The sequence below is a fragment of the Lottia gigantea genome (genome assembly GCF_000327385.1).
Source record: "Lottia gigantea unplaced genomic scaffold LOTGIsca_150, whole genome shotgun sequence".
Lineage (NCBI taxonomy): Eukaryota > Metazoa > Mollusca > Gastropoda > Lottiidae > Lottia > Lottia gigantea.
In genome coordinates this window covers 60,842-77,216 of record NW_008707798.1, presented here as the reverse complement: position 1 = coordinate 77,216, position 16,375 = coordinate 60,842, and the positions used below count along the sequence as shown (strand labels likewise).

Below are 16,375 nucleotides of genomic sequence, written 5' to 3'. Positions count from 1 at the left end.
TTTACTTTTTATTTGCTCAGCCACAGGCCTTCAATGCCTTTAATAATTGACCGAAAGTTTACCTTGGACCTCTATTCCAATTATTGTAACCACCACGCCCACGGTTGGGCCCACCAAATCGATTCATTTTATGCCCCATTTCCATCATATCGAAAGACCCGTCATAACCATTTCCATCGAATCCCTGCCCATCAAACCCTTGGTTTTCGAAACTTTGATTTTCAAAGCTATCTTCAGACCGATGCGAATCATCCTCTCCATCCCCATCATGGTCAGACTGTTCATGAGAATCTTGAACGTGATCTTCTATCTCCATTTTGTTTTTCTTTCTCTCTCACCACACGCTTACAGTTTCGATTATCAGGTCTAAAATGGAAAAGAGAAGCTACTTAAAGAAGTGGTCCTGATATTAAAGTCTACGCAAAATTTATTATGTAGGATAATAGTTTCGGATTTTCTCTCCATATATAGAGAACAACATCAACAAGAATTTACCTCACATGAATTTTTCTAAAAAAAAAAGTAAAAATAAAGTTAGGCCAAATTTATTTTCCTGCATACGAAATCGAGGAAAGGACGTGACGTAATGTATTTTCAGTGCGTGTAGTCTCGATTGTTTACCTTCTCTCACGCTATAAAAAATTTTGATTTAAAAAACAGTCTGGTTAATCTGGACAATCTTGTTCACGTGATTTTGTGTTATGTTGATGTCAATGACTCAAAAATTATGTTGTATTAAATATAAGAATAAAAAAACTATAGTTATTATGTAATTTATTGAATAACTAGAGTATTAGCGGTAGAACTAATGCCGCGGGGTAACAATATGAATCAACCGCTATCGTCTGTCCTTGACGAGGATGGAAATTCAATATCAGTTGCTCCAGAAGTGACATTTGCTGGTCCAACTAGCAACACTAGCAGCTATCATAATGACTTTAACACCTCTCCAAGATCTCCTACCAGAGGTACTGGAGGAGGAAGTAAAGAAAGCTCGCCTCTTCTCGGTCCCAGGCATGATCATGGTTATGAATTTGCTATGTGGAATAACTTCCCTGAAGATCCACAGTTTGAGGAAGATGTGCGGCAAGCTGAAATCGCTATTGAAGCAAATATATTTCCTGAAAGGATATATCAAGGGTCGAGTGGCAGTTACTTTGTGAAAAATAAAGATAATGTGAGTATAGAAATTGACTTAATTTTAATATGGTATAGATTATGGTTAGATATAGTCAAATTCTGAGATTATTTGGCTTTGAAATTGGCCCAATTTGCACCTCATGCATAGAACAACATATCCACACTTAAGTCCATTAATGTCAACACCTACTTGCGTTTATTTATCTCAAACTTTTAATTGATCGGTGAGAAATGAAAATTACGAAACCTGTCATCAGTGATTTGTTGGCTGTCTCAGGCCACCAGCACTTTGATTGGCTTTCATTAGCTACATATATTTAATCATTATGGATTGCTGGTGGAGTGTGATTAGTAGAAAAAATAACAGTCCATGACATGGACTAATATAGGGAGAGCAATGTTATCTACTTCGGGACATTTCAGTATTGCAAACAATGGATTTTAATGGCCAAAAGTAGAGTTTGGCAATATGAGATTTTTTGTGTATCACGATATAGACAATTCTTTATCATGATAGGTTCAAATATCGCGATACAGAAATTTTCCTGAAATGAATTTGAAATTTTTAATGTGATAAAGTATAAACTGATAATTTGTCATTCTGACAAGATTATGGTCACAGGGTAGCCGATTAAGCTTATGCTTGATATCAAATATATGGTCTTCTATCTATCAATATACAACTTACTTATTGTTACCGATATTGATGATGAAAGACACATTGATATTAAATACGATAGCACAACTTATACAAAATAGTCATATTTTTTACACTTTTCATCATAACATTGTAATTGTTGTAAATCTGCTTTAAAACTATTTTATAGATAAATAAGACAATTTTATTGATAGATACTACTGATATATTTATTATATTGATATATGCACAACATTATATAGATATTTCAAAATATAACTCAGGGTGAACTGTTTAAGAGTTATTGCCCTTAATCTAATCAAAATATGTCAAAACCATCATGGTAATATTGCAATGGAAATTCTGTGTTTATGCTTATTGGTCAACTTTTAGTTTAAAAAAGTATATATATTCCCAAACTAGCCCATATTATGCTCTCAAACATTTTACAAATTTTGAATTGTAAATATTTTACATAAAAGACTTGACACTCAAAGTTGAACCTAAACATTATATAAAGTTTTAACTTTTAACATTAGACTATCACATAAATATTTTTAAAAATGAAGATGTATCAAGTAAATTAGCACATACTTCTAGTTTGATTCAAATTTGACTATGGTAGAGACTTGAGTCATATATGCTTTAGACAAAATCATTGAACTGCATAATTTGATGAATGAAAAGCATTGACATTCTCATAGGATTTGAAATTGGTGAATATAATATATGTAGCAGACTACAGTTCCAATAAACTTTTATAAATTGATATTCTCCAATTCCACATTTTTCATCAAGAGTTTCAGAGTTATTTGTCTTTGACTTCAAGAAATTAAACAAAAGAAAGAATGAGGTATAGATATTGTCAGGTCTAGAATGGGTGTGGTTTACCAAACAAAAAGTGCAACAAAGTATCTCTGCAAAGTCTGAAAAGTCATTGCAGTTTATTTTTATATACAAATGTTTGTGATATAAGTGAAATTCAGTGGAAATAGACATTAAATGTTTTGCACCTATATGATAGTTGTGTCAATTGAAAATGTCTACTATTATATTCAAATTATGAGCAATTAAATATAATTTTCTGTATTTAGATTCAATTTTGGATAAATGTTCAGATGTTTTGATTTTTCATACAGTGAAGTCTATGATATTGATTTTCTGCAAAAATATGCAAGAATTGTGTATAGACTAATTGTGGTATGTTTCTATCATTGACTTGATGATTTTTGAATTGTTCAATAGTGTATAATAGAAATATTGATTAGTAAAGAAATATTAGAACAGGAAGTTATCGACTGAGCATGTGTAGTTGATGGCTGGTGACACATGTTAGTAGGTAGGCTTACATTGAGTATAAACCAGGTGTTATATTTACCTGCCTGAAACGATGACTGACATTTGTGCACTCCTTGTCTTGTGGAGGTCTGTCGAATTTTAATTCTGATTCTAGAAAAGCATACAAAAATATAGTTAACAAGTTTGGATCTAAAAGTTTAATTCTAATGTTGTGTAGAGGATGTATGTTTCTAGTTTCATGATTAACTGTCAGTGAAGATTGACAGGTGTAGTGCAGTTAAAGATGTTTTTGACTGGATTCTCATTGAATAAGTTTTGTATTATTTTGACAAGCTTGATGAAAAGATTGTTTTCTTTCCTCAAAGTATATGATTGTGTTTGGAATTTAGATCAGTTTGTATTTGATGTCTCAGCACAATTTTATTATTGGTAATTATGGTTATAGGATTTCTGGGACATATTATGAAAGTTATATTATCAATTTGTGGTCTGGCTTATTCAAATGGTGAAAATAAGTAAACATTTTATCAGTATAAAACAGGAACATTAGATAAGATATAGAAAAAATCTGATGACTGTGGGTTGGGTGTAGATTACTTTGCTTAACAATGTTTGTAAGTCTTTAATATAGTCAAAAAGTTATTATTAACAAAGTTTATAGTCTTATTACCTATATCTAAATGATGAATATATTATTTTCTGTTTTTATGTAACAGTTGGTATAATAATACTTAATAAACATAATATTGATTTTATAATATACTGTATAGTTGGATTGTGGATGTTCTAGAGTATATTTTATAATAGTTGGATTGTGGATGGTCTAGAGTATATTTTATAATAGTTGGATTGTGGATGTTCTAGAGTATAAAAGGAGGAAAAGCAGAATGCCTCATTAAAAAAAAATTTATTAACTTGCTTGTGTTTTGAATAATATTATTTTATCACCTGAAAAGTTTTAACTAATTTATTTACAAATTGTATGAGTTTTAATTTTCCATTTGACATATAAAGAAATAGAAATATGTTTGGTTGTTTTTTTTTTAACAAGGAAATATTTTGTATGCTTTCATTTCTATTTTTGAATTGATGATGTGTTTTGATCAAGTCAATAGTGACGTGTATTTAAACAAACTTGTTCATGTGACCTGACCTAAAGATGAAGGTTGAACAGTCGATCATACAGTTTAGTTAGTTAACTCTTGTTCAATAAGGATAGTTTCATTGTAAATAGGATTTAAAGTTAAATACTGGTCAGGTAGCTACAATATGTTGTGAATTGTGAGATGTGTTCAGATATTTGTTAAGTTCAAGTTATATTGTGACAGTGATTATAGTAACTGTTTATATTTATTTTTAAGATTAAGAGTTGAATGTTGAAATAGTAGATTTGTAATCACCAGCGAGTAGATGTCAAATGGAGATAAACTTTTGTGAATATTGATAATGGAGTCAGGTGACCCTTCCTCAAATGAACCGATCACTCCAATGTCGGATAAATATGCCTTTGTGCCTAAACATAAACTTAATCGAACTGAAAGCAATGATAGTTATGGTGCAGTATGGGATATCTCAGCTAGTCGTAAAGTCAATGCCTTTCCAGAAGATCCAGATTATGAAAGTGTTGTACATAATGTAGAAAAAGCTATTGCGGTAAAGGATATAAGTCCTGAACTAAGTTCTAAAGGATCTAGTGGTACCTATTTTATTAAAGATACCTCAGGGGTGAGTTCAACTATACTTATTATAATAATATCAGTATATTTGACAGTTGTTTCTTTTGATCTTTTTGAATCAGATTGTTTTTTAAGTTTCTCTCCTTTAAGAATTGACAATACATCTTATGTTCAGTGACTCTTTTAAAGGTTTGGATTTTGAAATCTATGCTATAAGAAATTGTTTACTACATCATTACACATCCATTGTTTATTGTAAAATGAATAAGAGTTGTGTGAAATCTAGCTCAAACTTTCTGTTTTCTTATGTTTAACATTTGATATATGTGTCAGCTACTCAGCTCGGTAAAAATTGAAACTTAAAGTTAATGACGTTTTGTTCACCCGTATCTTCTATTGCACAGTACACTACTCTTTGACTTAAATGTTTTCTGAATTGAATTTGCCAATCTTTTTTTGAATGAATTGAAATATGAACTACAAAATACTACCGAGAATCTTAGATTTTCTTTGTTAAAATGTTAACCACTAGAAAAGTTATCATCTCTAAACATGATTTTACAGAAGGGAATTTTCAGTCCTAAAAGTAGGTCATTTTCACATGAATTTTCTGGGAGGGGGAAGTATGTCTGTTTCAAATGTAAAATCACTGAAACTGATATGGACTTGAAAACATTCAAGACAAATTGTATAAGTTGAATATTTTATTTTTATTTTTTATAAAATGAGAGAAAAATTCAATTCAAAATCCTCAAAAGACTTTCATTCTGCTATGCGCACTTTATTGCAGCTTTGAGAACTCATCTTAGATTGTGGCTTAAAGCTAGAGAAAGATACCTTTCTGAAAATAGAAAATATACTACCGGTACTGGTATATTTTTTTACAATGAAAGTGAAGTATTGGAAATAATTTTGTTGCAGTACAAAAAAGTCATTTTAAATCTAATCAGTACTAAAACAAGACCACTGACCTATATACTTTTTAATCTGATTAAAATACACCAAAATTTCACAGACAAATTATTTGTTAAAGTTTAACTAATAATTTAGTAGTGTGTTGGATAGAATTTGGACTGGGGATTTACCAGTATCACATATATACCGGTATAGGATCAAGTCTTTGTTCAAATCATCATCTACACAATTTTTAGATACTTAAAAAAAATCATTTCAATGATTTGTACTTGCAATCAAAGCTGCAAGGCTATCTTTAAACGTGATTTCCCTCTGTCAGTGATGCAGGTAAGTGGGGCTGACATGGAAAAACCGCAGGATGGGACACTAAACTGAGGCCTCTTGTGCTACAGGATGCGCACTTTAAAGATCCCTCGACAGTTGGAAATCGAAACCGAGCAGGCTATTTTGTGGAGCTTCAATGTGAAGCAAATAAATAGCTCTGTCTTGAAGAGAATATGTTTTTTTAAATGTTGCTGAATCAATATAACAAAATAGTTATTGTGACCTAGATAAGAATATAAATATTAAACTATGGTCGATTTATTAGTTAATGAAATGTTAAATATAATTAATGTCTAGTTAATCATTATATGATCAGTTTAACATAAAATATCAAATAAATTACTGTTGAATATTATTTTTTATCATATTGAAATTGTTTCAAGTGATCTCATTAATATTTAAATACTTTCATAAATGAATCCTAGACTGGGTATATGGAATACTGTAATCAAATGAATGCTGTTGTAACTATTTTGTGTAACAGATTGACTTACAGCCCGATTACATATCTTAGTTGTTTGCTATACTGTGGGGTGTAACCACCTAATCATTTTAAAAAGTGATGACAACTTTTTCCTAAACCTGCATATTTTGGCTGACTAAATAAACAGTTGTTTAAAGAATTTTCTCTAAAATTTTTATTGGGAAAATTGTGTGATCAAAATTCAAGTTTAAACCTTTGTCATCTGTCATGAAAACATAAAACAAAAAACAAACAGGTAAGTTCAAAATTAGAATCTGAACTGCTGTTATAGATTTAAGCAAGATAATTGTCATAGGGCCTATTTATGTTATAATTTCAGAAAACCATTGGTGTATTTAAACCTAAAGATGAAGAGCCTTATGGTCAATTAAATCCAAAATGGACAAAGTGGATGCAGAAACTTTGCTGCCCATGTTGTTTTGGAAGATCTTGTTTAGTTTTAAATCAGGGGTATTTATCAGAGGCTGGTGCCAGCCTTGTTGACCAAAAACTTTTTCTTAATATTGTACCAAAAACAAAAGTAAGTACCTTATAGTTTTTCATGATCAGTCCAGTCAGTTTATGTTTTATGTCATATTCTAAAACTTTAGATGTTTGCTCACTGCTGGTGTGTCACATTCTTCTTGCAAGTTGGATACCATAGAGTTAAAACTATGAAAACCATGACAAAAAGTGGCTATAATTAACAACAATATCCTACATTTGAGTTGATATCTTTTTTACTGGTAATGTTGTGGTTTAATTATTTGTAGGTAGTTAAATTAGCTAGTAAAACATTTAATTATAATGCGTTCGACAGAACAAAGGCTAGTGCCAAGCAAAATCTTTATGAGAATGTACCAGCTGTAGGAAAACATTTTAAACGATTAGGATTACCTCCAAAGGTAAGCTATGGTTTACTAATTAGTTGTTAAATATTGAAAGGCTGAGCATCAACAACAGATGCAAACAATCTACTGTAAAGGTCTGTAGGTTATCTGCATCATATCCCGGTGTTTGGCCATATTTACTGCTAGTATGTCCTTATTGTTATAATAGGCGTTTTTGTTAGCCTAATTGGTACATTTGTAAGAAAGTTTACGTAAACTGATAAGGCTAATCCGATTAGACTTTTTAATGATGGCGGCGCGTGGAAGTTTAATAATGATAATAATCAAAATAGATGACTTTCTTTTGTTGTCAGTGGAGGCAGCCATATTGCCTTATCACCGATTTCAAATTTTGAATTTGTACAATATTGCTATTACAATGGAAATTGCACTAAATCGCATTAGCAAATCAGCCAACAAAAACACCTCTAGTGTGTACACAGTTTACCATGTGAAATGCAAGTTCTATTATGGCCTTAGATGCATGCAGTGAGAGTCAAGATTATCTCATAAAAATGCAAAATTACAGAATAATTAAAGTGGCAATGTAGAAATCAAATTAAAAAGAATTTAAATTTTATGTTCATTCATTGAGGTAGTATTCCTGTAAGCCAGTAGATATCTATATGTTGAAACTTAATATTGAAATCTCCCCATAAAATTGAAAAGTCATTTTGAAGACATTTCTTAAAATATTATTACAGGTGGGATCATTCCAGCTATTTGTCAATGGCTATAAAGATGCTGATTTTTGGTTACGTAGATTTGAAAGTGAAGCTTTACCAGAGTCTACTGCTAGGAAATTTCAGCATTTATTTGAACGATTAGTAGTATTAGATTACATCATTAGAAATACAGGTAAATATATAAATCTAGAATATAGATCTTAACAATATGTAATACTGTCATACTGAGTTTTTTCGTGAAGCATATGTGCATATGAATATTTTTCACAAAATTTGATATATACAATATACTTAACAATTTAACAATGTCAGTTTTTACCACAATGTCATTGCTTAAAAAATTATCATAGTTCACATAATCATTCCAGATAGAGGTAATGATAATTGGTTGATAAAATATGAACCAGCTTGTGCAGACCAGGGAGATGTAAGTTATTCTAATTATCAAACCCGAGTTCATGATGTCATTAATCTGTAGCAAGTTTCTGAAGAACAAAAACAACTTTGAAAATGTCCACAATCAGTTTCAACATAACTATTTTGTCCAGACAGACATACAATATACTGTCAAAGATTAATGATGTATTTTGTTGATGTAGGAGGAATGGTCTATGGTAGAACATCCTGAAATTAGTCTAGCTGCAATTGATAATGGTTTAGCATTTCCTTACAAACATCCTGATGAATGGAGAGCATGTAAGTATTAGTTCTATTCTATTGTCAAGTGATTTAAAAATAATTTCATTATTATATGCTCACATGAAATGTAGACAAGAGATTAAAAGCTTGTACTTTGAATAACCATTATTCTGATTTGGCTGAAATTGAGGTCATTTGAGGACATAATTCAATAATCTAGCTTGTATATATGTCACAATTTCAGATCCATATCATTGGGCATGGCTACCTCAAGCTAAAATTCCATTTTCTGATGAAATTAAAGAACTTGTATTGCCTCAAATTAATGATATGAATTTTGTACAAGATTTATGTGAAGATTTATATGAACTATTTAAAGTAAGTATTTTCTCTCCACATTATGTCTTAATTTACTGTTGGACTTTTTAAGGTAGAGTATGTGGCAACTTCATAAAAGCAAAAATTGTGATTTAATCCTTTCTCCCAGTATTTAACAATGTTTGGGTTTTTTGCAAATTTTCAATTTTGGTTAATTCTTGGACCAGTTGAGGCAGTAATATTTGTTATATGATCATAATTTTGTTATATTTTTCGACAATTTTTTTAAAATGAACCATAGATGTTTTACAGTTCACAAAGAGAAAGTTCAAAATGCATTTGAATATTTGATTTTATGCTTAGATAATGATGTGCTATGATTATAAAGTTATTATTTTAATGTTATAAGTCAAATTAATATACATGTAATACACTATATTTTTTAGACTGATAAAGGGTTTGATAGAGCAACATTTGGTAAACAAATGGCTGTGATGAGAGGACAGGTGAGTTATTTATATACATTCTGTAGGTAATAGGTAACATAATACACTTCTCTTTTTTCATATCATCTGTAGAGTGTTGGTATAAAGTGAACTTTACTGAAAAGTAGGCTATATAGGCTAAAGAGGCCCTCATACCATGGTGATGGGAATAAGAATAGTAGTCATAAGTTTCATGCAACTTTATTTTGTGTTGTTTTTCCACAATATACAACTGGCAATAGATATTGTGTGAGGGCACCTGTACGTACATGTAGTAAAATCTAATAGATATAAAGCTAAATTGTAATAGGACTGGCGTAATTTATGGTCCAATAAATATATTATTAATATTATTATTTAAGAAATAAAATTGTTGCTGAATATTCCTTTTTCTAGATATTAAATCTGTCACAAGCTTTAAAAGATGGTAAATCGCCAGTAGAATTAGTACAGATGCGTGGTGTAACTGTTGAGCGTACTAAAGGAGGGTTTGGTAGAATACGCAGTGATAGTGACACTTTTACACAGAGTGTATCTAGTCGTAACCCATTCTTCTCTTGGTGCTGATATTTATTAATGAACTTAAAATAAAAACAGCTCAATGAATTATGGACTATAAAAAACAGATTTTATGATGGATTTGGTAGACAGAAGACAATTTCATGTCATAAGATATTTGTGGGATAGTTTGCATCTTAGTTTCAGAAAACTACTGCCTGGTTATTCGATCTTGGAAAAAGAGCATTTCAACCAAATTTGTTATTAAGTGCAATAATGTAATTTTCCTGGTGTTAATGTTGTGTAGAATTGGGAATCAAATATTACCATTATCTGACAAATTGTTACAAGAGTATTATATATCTTGAATTTATTTCCATTCCCTGGTCATTGGAAAGAAAGCTTTGTTAGATAATAATAAAAAAAAAACCACTCCATAAACACAAGGTTGTAAACTTATCTTTTTTGCTCTAGAGAATGAATTATATAAGTTCATATGAGAAAGGTAAAGATAAATATAACATCGGGACTAATTTATTAATAAAAGGAAAAAAACAGAAAATTCTAGCTATCATTATTACAATCTTGCCTTGAATTCTAATTAGGCATTGCAAACCTTGTTCAAGTTGTTATAATTTGTATATTGTTATATAAATTATTGTACATGATGTTATATAAATTATTTTACATGATGTTATATAAATTATTGTACACGAACATTCCTGTGATTAAAACCATGATTTCTATGATTCTTGTTCGTTTTGTACATGTTGGTCAATTTTTTATTGTACACGTATATTTCATTGAAATTTATTCTGTAATTTGTACATTTTGAAAGGTATTTTTTGTTCCAACAAATTGACTTAACAGTGCCATTTTATAATACTAACTTCATCAACAATGTCTCACTAATTAGATTTTGAAAAAATTGAAGTTGCCAGTATTATGATTATTATTAAAAAAATTAACATAAATCAACTAGCTGTATATGAAAGAACTCTGACTATATATCTTTTAGTATTACATGTATTAAGATGTATGAAATAAACATTTAAATCAGAAGTGACAAGAAAATTTTTGCTAAGGAAACTTTTAAAATATATTTAAAAAATATCATTCTCTCATATTACTGACATTCCTAAACAGTATTTTGGAATAGTGGATGTAGTAAGGATCATATTTATTGAAAATACAGGATCTTCTATTTGGTGTCTGAATTACTTTATTTGAGAAACTGCTGTACATTTATATATTTGTTAATGTTGAAATCGTGTGATAATTGAAGTTTTTTTGTGTCTTATTTTGTTGAACATCCAATAAAACTAAATTAACTTGTCCTGGGTATTTTGATGTAATACTGCTCAACATTATTGTGATGTGCTCTTTTTTCTTTAGCCTGTGAGCGCTCAAAGCTTACTATTGAATGTTATTGCAGTACAAGTAGTGTATAAGTATTTTATTCATAAATAATATACAATATATAACATTGCTAGATTCATCCAAAATCTCCTCTTTAGTTGGAGCATCAATATAACATGCTTTAAGAAAAAGTAAAAATATCTCTAAATAAATCTTCATATAAATAAATCCATATCAAAATGATGTAAAATAGGATAACTTTCTTCAGAATATCCTCAATTCTTGTATACATAAATAGCCTGTTGATAAACATTACACTGTTTCACACACTAAGCAAAGACTGGTTGAGAATTAGGTGTAGGATTTAATGGTCGAGATTGTGTGGAATCTGCTCCTGGTATTGCTCATATATAGTGATGGCCCCTAAAGGCTTCCCTATAGGTTGTATTAAATGTAGCTTTCTTGCGTTCTGAATCCAGTTCCCTGTGTTGTGATGTTCGACGACATAATGGTTCTCTTTTAGTTTGTTCACCTAAAATAGGTGATATATATAAAGGAAAATGTGCAATGACTTACATTTTATAAACGACATTTTTATACGCCCACATCTCTCTATGTGGACGTATATTGTCGGCACCCCTGTCCGTCCGTCAACATTTGCTTGTAAACGCCCTCAAAACTAGATTTTTGATGGAATCAAATGAAATTCGGTATGTGTATACATATTCATAAAACGAAGATCAAGTTCGAATTTGAGCTATTATCGACCGTTAGAAGCAGAGTTATTGCCCTTGTTGGTTAGCCGTTATAGAAAATGAAATTCTTTGAGAATTACCAGATTTTGATTGATTGATTGACATTATCATAATCACGTACAATAGACATCCACAATCTGCATGTTATGTGCGGTGATCTTGTACAATGCTCTAAGAGTATACCATACATACCTTTATAATGAGATTGATGGGTAGATGATGTGTTCATTTTATCTGTAGGAGAACGATAGACATTATCTTGTTTTCTACATATTTCAGCTGGTCTAGCGCCTTCCCATGCTTGAAAACTGGCATCATACGTTGATTGCATTGGGTAATTTGAACGACCATTCTGTCTCATTATTACATCCTTGTTTACTGGTGGACGACAAGCTTTTGCTTTTTGAGGTACTCCCGGATTTTGAAAGTCCGCCTGAAAAGTTAAGAGTAATAGATTGTCCCTAGAGTTTTCTCTATTAGCTAACCAAAAAGTTTCCGTATGTCATTTGCCATAGCCTTCAATAATGTTGATTCATGATTTATACTGGAAAATATCTACTTATGCAGACTTATACTTACCGCATATGTGGAACTTGACATCAGCTTTCCAGGAATCTTCTTGTATTCTTTTTCTCGTCCCCAGGTGGGAATAAAACGTTCTTGTACTGGCCAAGCTTTATATGCAGCTGCATGGGTACTTTCACCTTGAAACTTGGAATCTGATTTCATCGAAGAATTTTCAGAAGGACGAAAGCATGGATCCCTTCCCACTGTTCCATGGTTCACATAATCTGCCATATGAGTGGTGATTGCAATAAACGGCACGTTTGTTTGGCTCTTAGTTCTTCTTGGGGCTGAAATAAGACATAGAAGATTTGAAGAATCCTATGTAATTGATGAAATTATATGCTCATTAACAGGGCCTATATCATTACTGAATTGCAATTTGTTTTGGAAATGTAGATCTCAAATGGCAATTATTCGACAAATGGCTTCTGGGTTTGTGTTATCCTTTAGTCTATTGTCTAATTCAACGTACAGAACTATCCAACTGCTTCTGTTGGAAAATATATGTAATCTTGTTTCAAAATTAAATATTCATATACAAACCTTTTGCTACTTCAATAGGTTCTACTTTATATGGAACGTAAGTTTCTGTATAAATAGTACAATCATTAAATACACCGTCAATTTTAATATTACTTCCTCTTGGAATTATTGGTTTTGGTGGTGTAATCGCAGGGTATGGCTTGAAATCTTCCTGAAAGTTTATGAAAGTGAAAGGCATCAAAATGTCTCAGTTAACAGAGTATTCAAAGTGTTTTTTTACTCTTTTTTTTTTCATGAAGGATGCCACTAAGTCTGCAAGTATGCTATGGTCATACTATTAAGTGATACATAATAGAAGTATGCCCCATTTCCTAAATTTTCGTTCACAATGCCCATAGAACTGTACTCTGGAAATCTGTAAAACAGTGAAAAATAAAGGTGGTTCAAAAAAGAATCCCAAGATTAGTATAAGAAAATTTCATCTTTCTGGAGACCGACGAGTGTATAGGATATCTTAATGGACTTTGTTTGAGTAAGTGTATATTTTCATCTGTCAACAAAAAGGGCGTCCCATAAAGTGACATGGAAAGATCTGAAAAGGAATGTATTCAAGATCCTTAAAATAAATTCTTTTTTCTTCTTTTCAACGTCAAAGTTAAGATTCTTTTTGTTTTTTACCTTAAATGTTGAATATACCACATCGCCTTCACCAAGGATTGGTGTATAAAGGTTTCCCGATGGTTTCACAGCCTTAGAACGACTTTTCTGTGCGAGCTCTGGATCGTACGGTGGATAAGATGTTTTGTAAATAGAACTTCCTCCGAAAGTTGCAGATGGTTCCGAAAACTTTTGAACTGGTTTGCACGATTTTACTGAACAATTTTTCCGTTGTTTCTGAAAAGATGAAAAACTTAAGAAATGATTTGAAATGTTACCAGGTAACACACCAACTAGTAAGGCGCAAGTAATGTAAATGTGATATATATTATAATCTTGACATAACGGTAAAGATATTATTAGTATTATTATTTTTATATGTATTCCAGCTTATTTGACTTGGATTTCTGAGGATTTGATGGCTTGTCACAACATTTGTTTGAAGAGCGAACCAAGCTAGTTTATTACCAATGGCAGTGACTATTTACCACGTACTAAATTACTGTGAGCCACAATTGTTATACTGACGCAAGAAAGCTCCTGCACTCTGTAGACCAAAAGCTTACATGGTTTGTGAGAGATTGTTTCTGTTTCACGACAAATGGTTATAATATCGACAATAACAATGGAAATGTAGGTCTGTACCGTAGAATATTCTGGGTAACTTTGAGTATAAATTGTTTTGACTTGGAACTGTGCAGTGGGTTTGACGTTCACTTGTTTAACTTCTTCTTTCTTTGTGATCTAAATAAACTTATAATAATATCTTATCTCTAAGAGAATCTCAAGACACATTGGTTTAATCTATGTTTTATCTAAAAACCGAGGTTCCCAATTTTGTTGTAATACATCGTTATTATTTATTTTACATGACTGTTGAGTAATTGCAATCAGTCCCGTAGCCAGAAGTGAATTGGTGCTGGGGCCTGAATTTTGTGACAAGGTAGGGAGGGCTTAGTTCGACAACACGAAGAGTCATAAGTAAGAAACCACTAGAGGGGGGATGGCGCGGCTCAAACTATGATGAGCACCAAAGGTGTGAAATCGTGAAGGAGTTTAATAATAGCCTAATAAGCGACATTCTCAGCGACCGGAGAGAGGTCCGCCCTCAAGAGGTCTTGGGAATATTGAGAATACTCACAAACAATAACAGTTTACATACCAGTCCGCGACCCCAAGAAAAGTGCTTCGACCTAGAAGTTGGGAACCCATGGATCTTAAATTAGGTTCTTCTATTTGCACAAACTTGTAAAACTGTGAATGCTTTGATTCTATATGACATAGGCCTATTCTACATCTATTGGATTCCAGGTTTTCAAAAGATCATTTAGAATCTAAATGGTCCAAAAGCTACAAGAGAGTCATTGATACACAGAAACAGCTGGGCCCGGAGACCACTTTGGAATTACTTTGATAATATTTTCTAACTTTCGTTTCTTTTTAACTTTTAATTCGAACTGACAAATTGAGTAATTTTAGTTTCTATAAGAAATTTGACGGGGTCGGTATGACCTGAGTATAACAGCCACACCACACCGAAAGTCGTCCCTACTGTGCTGCTACTGCTAAATCGTGTTAAGGTCGCCATAAGCATGGTTTTAACGCGAAGGAAGCGTCAGTACGGTGGGCGCTATTGTCTCCAATAATCGCCGTTGTGATCGCCAAGGAATCGAGAATGCGTCGTACCATCTCCATGAACGCAATACAAGTGAAACGCACCAGGCTCATACACATTATAATTTAAGAAACGTGCATTGGGAACGCAATATATATGGTCGCGACTGTTATAGAATTTGTAATTTCATGGGACCTTTTCTCGCTTTCAGGCTTTTAAAGTCGATATGCAGTAAGGTTATGCTCATTGTTCAGTCATTCAGAAAAATTGTAAAATATATTAAAATACCTGTGTAGGCTGCTTTTCACAAGTCTTGTTATAAGTTTTTGAAGTACTCAAAGCAACAGATTTTTGTGCTGGCCGAGCCGACTTCCTCGTTTTAATAGGCCACGGTTTATAACTCTGCAAAATAAAATGAAAGAAAATATCAAGTGATGTTAAATTGTCACACCTTAGATATTGCGACAAATTGCCCAGTTATAAGAGATCCGCACATGCAGAGCTGAGGGGAGATAACTATCAATGTCACAACGCCAAACTCAAAATGATCTGGAAGGAGGCAAGGCCATGCCATATCGGGAGACAGAAACTTAGCCTAAGCAGTGTGATCTTTTTTCTTTTGTTTTAAATTTGTGTTTTAAATCCACCCAGACCCCTTACTTGAAAAAAATGAGACGAATGTTATCGTAGTAGATGGATGGTTACTTTTCAGACTTGGTCAGACTTACCACTGTATATTCTGACTGATAGGTCTGTGCTAAATCGTGGGCCTGGAAAATCTTAGCTTCCTTAGACGTCCATGGAAACCCGCCGGGAGGATCCTTTCTGAAAATGACACCAAAATATTAAAGTTAGACCTAACATTAACGATAGGCAGGTCGTAATCTTTTCATGGCATTCATCTTAAATCAGTGGTCTAAGATCTAGATTCTCGACGTTTTTCCTGATCTCACCAAACCACCCAAGACT

General features: G+C 32.0%; 2 protein-coding genes across 2 annotated transcripts; one reads left to right on the top strand and one right to left on the bottom strand.

The window, feature by feature from the left end:
• Nucleotides 1-1,039: 1,039 nt before the first annotated feature.
• On the top strand, nucleotides 1,040-10,039 carry LOTGIDRAFT_140716 (hypothetical protein; the record flags this gene model as incomplete). The annotated part of the gene is made up of 9 exons (XM_009050618.1): nucleotides 1,040-1,177; nucleotides 6,795-6,995; nucleotides 7,228-7,359; nucleotides 8,049-8,202; nucleotides 8,399-8,457; nucleotides 8,633-8,726; nucleotides 8,914-9,047; nucleotides 9,434-9,493; nucleotides 9,869-10,039. The coding sequence occupies 9 exons, from the start codon at nucleotides 1,040-1,042 to the stop codon at nucleotides 10,037-10,039; spliced, it is 1,143 nt and encodes a 380-aa protein (XP_009048866.1).
• A 1,694-nt stretch (nucleotides 10,040-11,733) lies between these two features.
• Nucleotides 11,734-15,980, bottom strand: LOTGIDRAFT_173146 (hypothetical protein; the record flags this gene model as incomplete). The annotated part of the gene is made up of 7 exons (XM_009050617.1): nucleotides 11,734-11,861; nucleotides 12,277-12,517; nucleotides 12,664-12,938; nucleotides 13,195-13,345; nucleotides 13,813-14,028; nucleotides 15,695-15,808; nucleotides 15,858-15,980. 7 exons carry the CDS (start codon nucleotides 15,978-15,980, stop codon nucleotides 11,734-11,736), a joined length of 1,248 nt encoding a protein of 415 aa, XP_009048865.1.
• Between the last annotated feature and the right edge of the window lie 395 nt (nucleotides 15,981-16,375).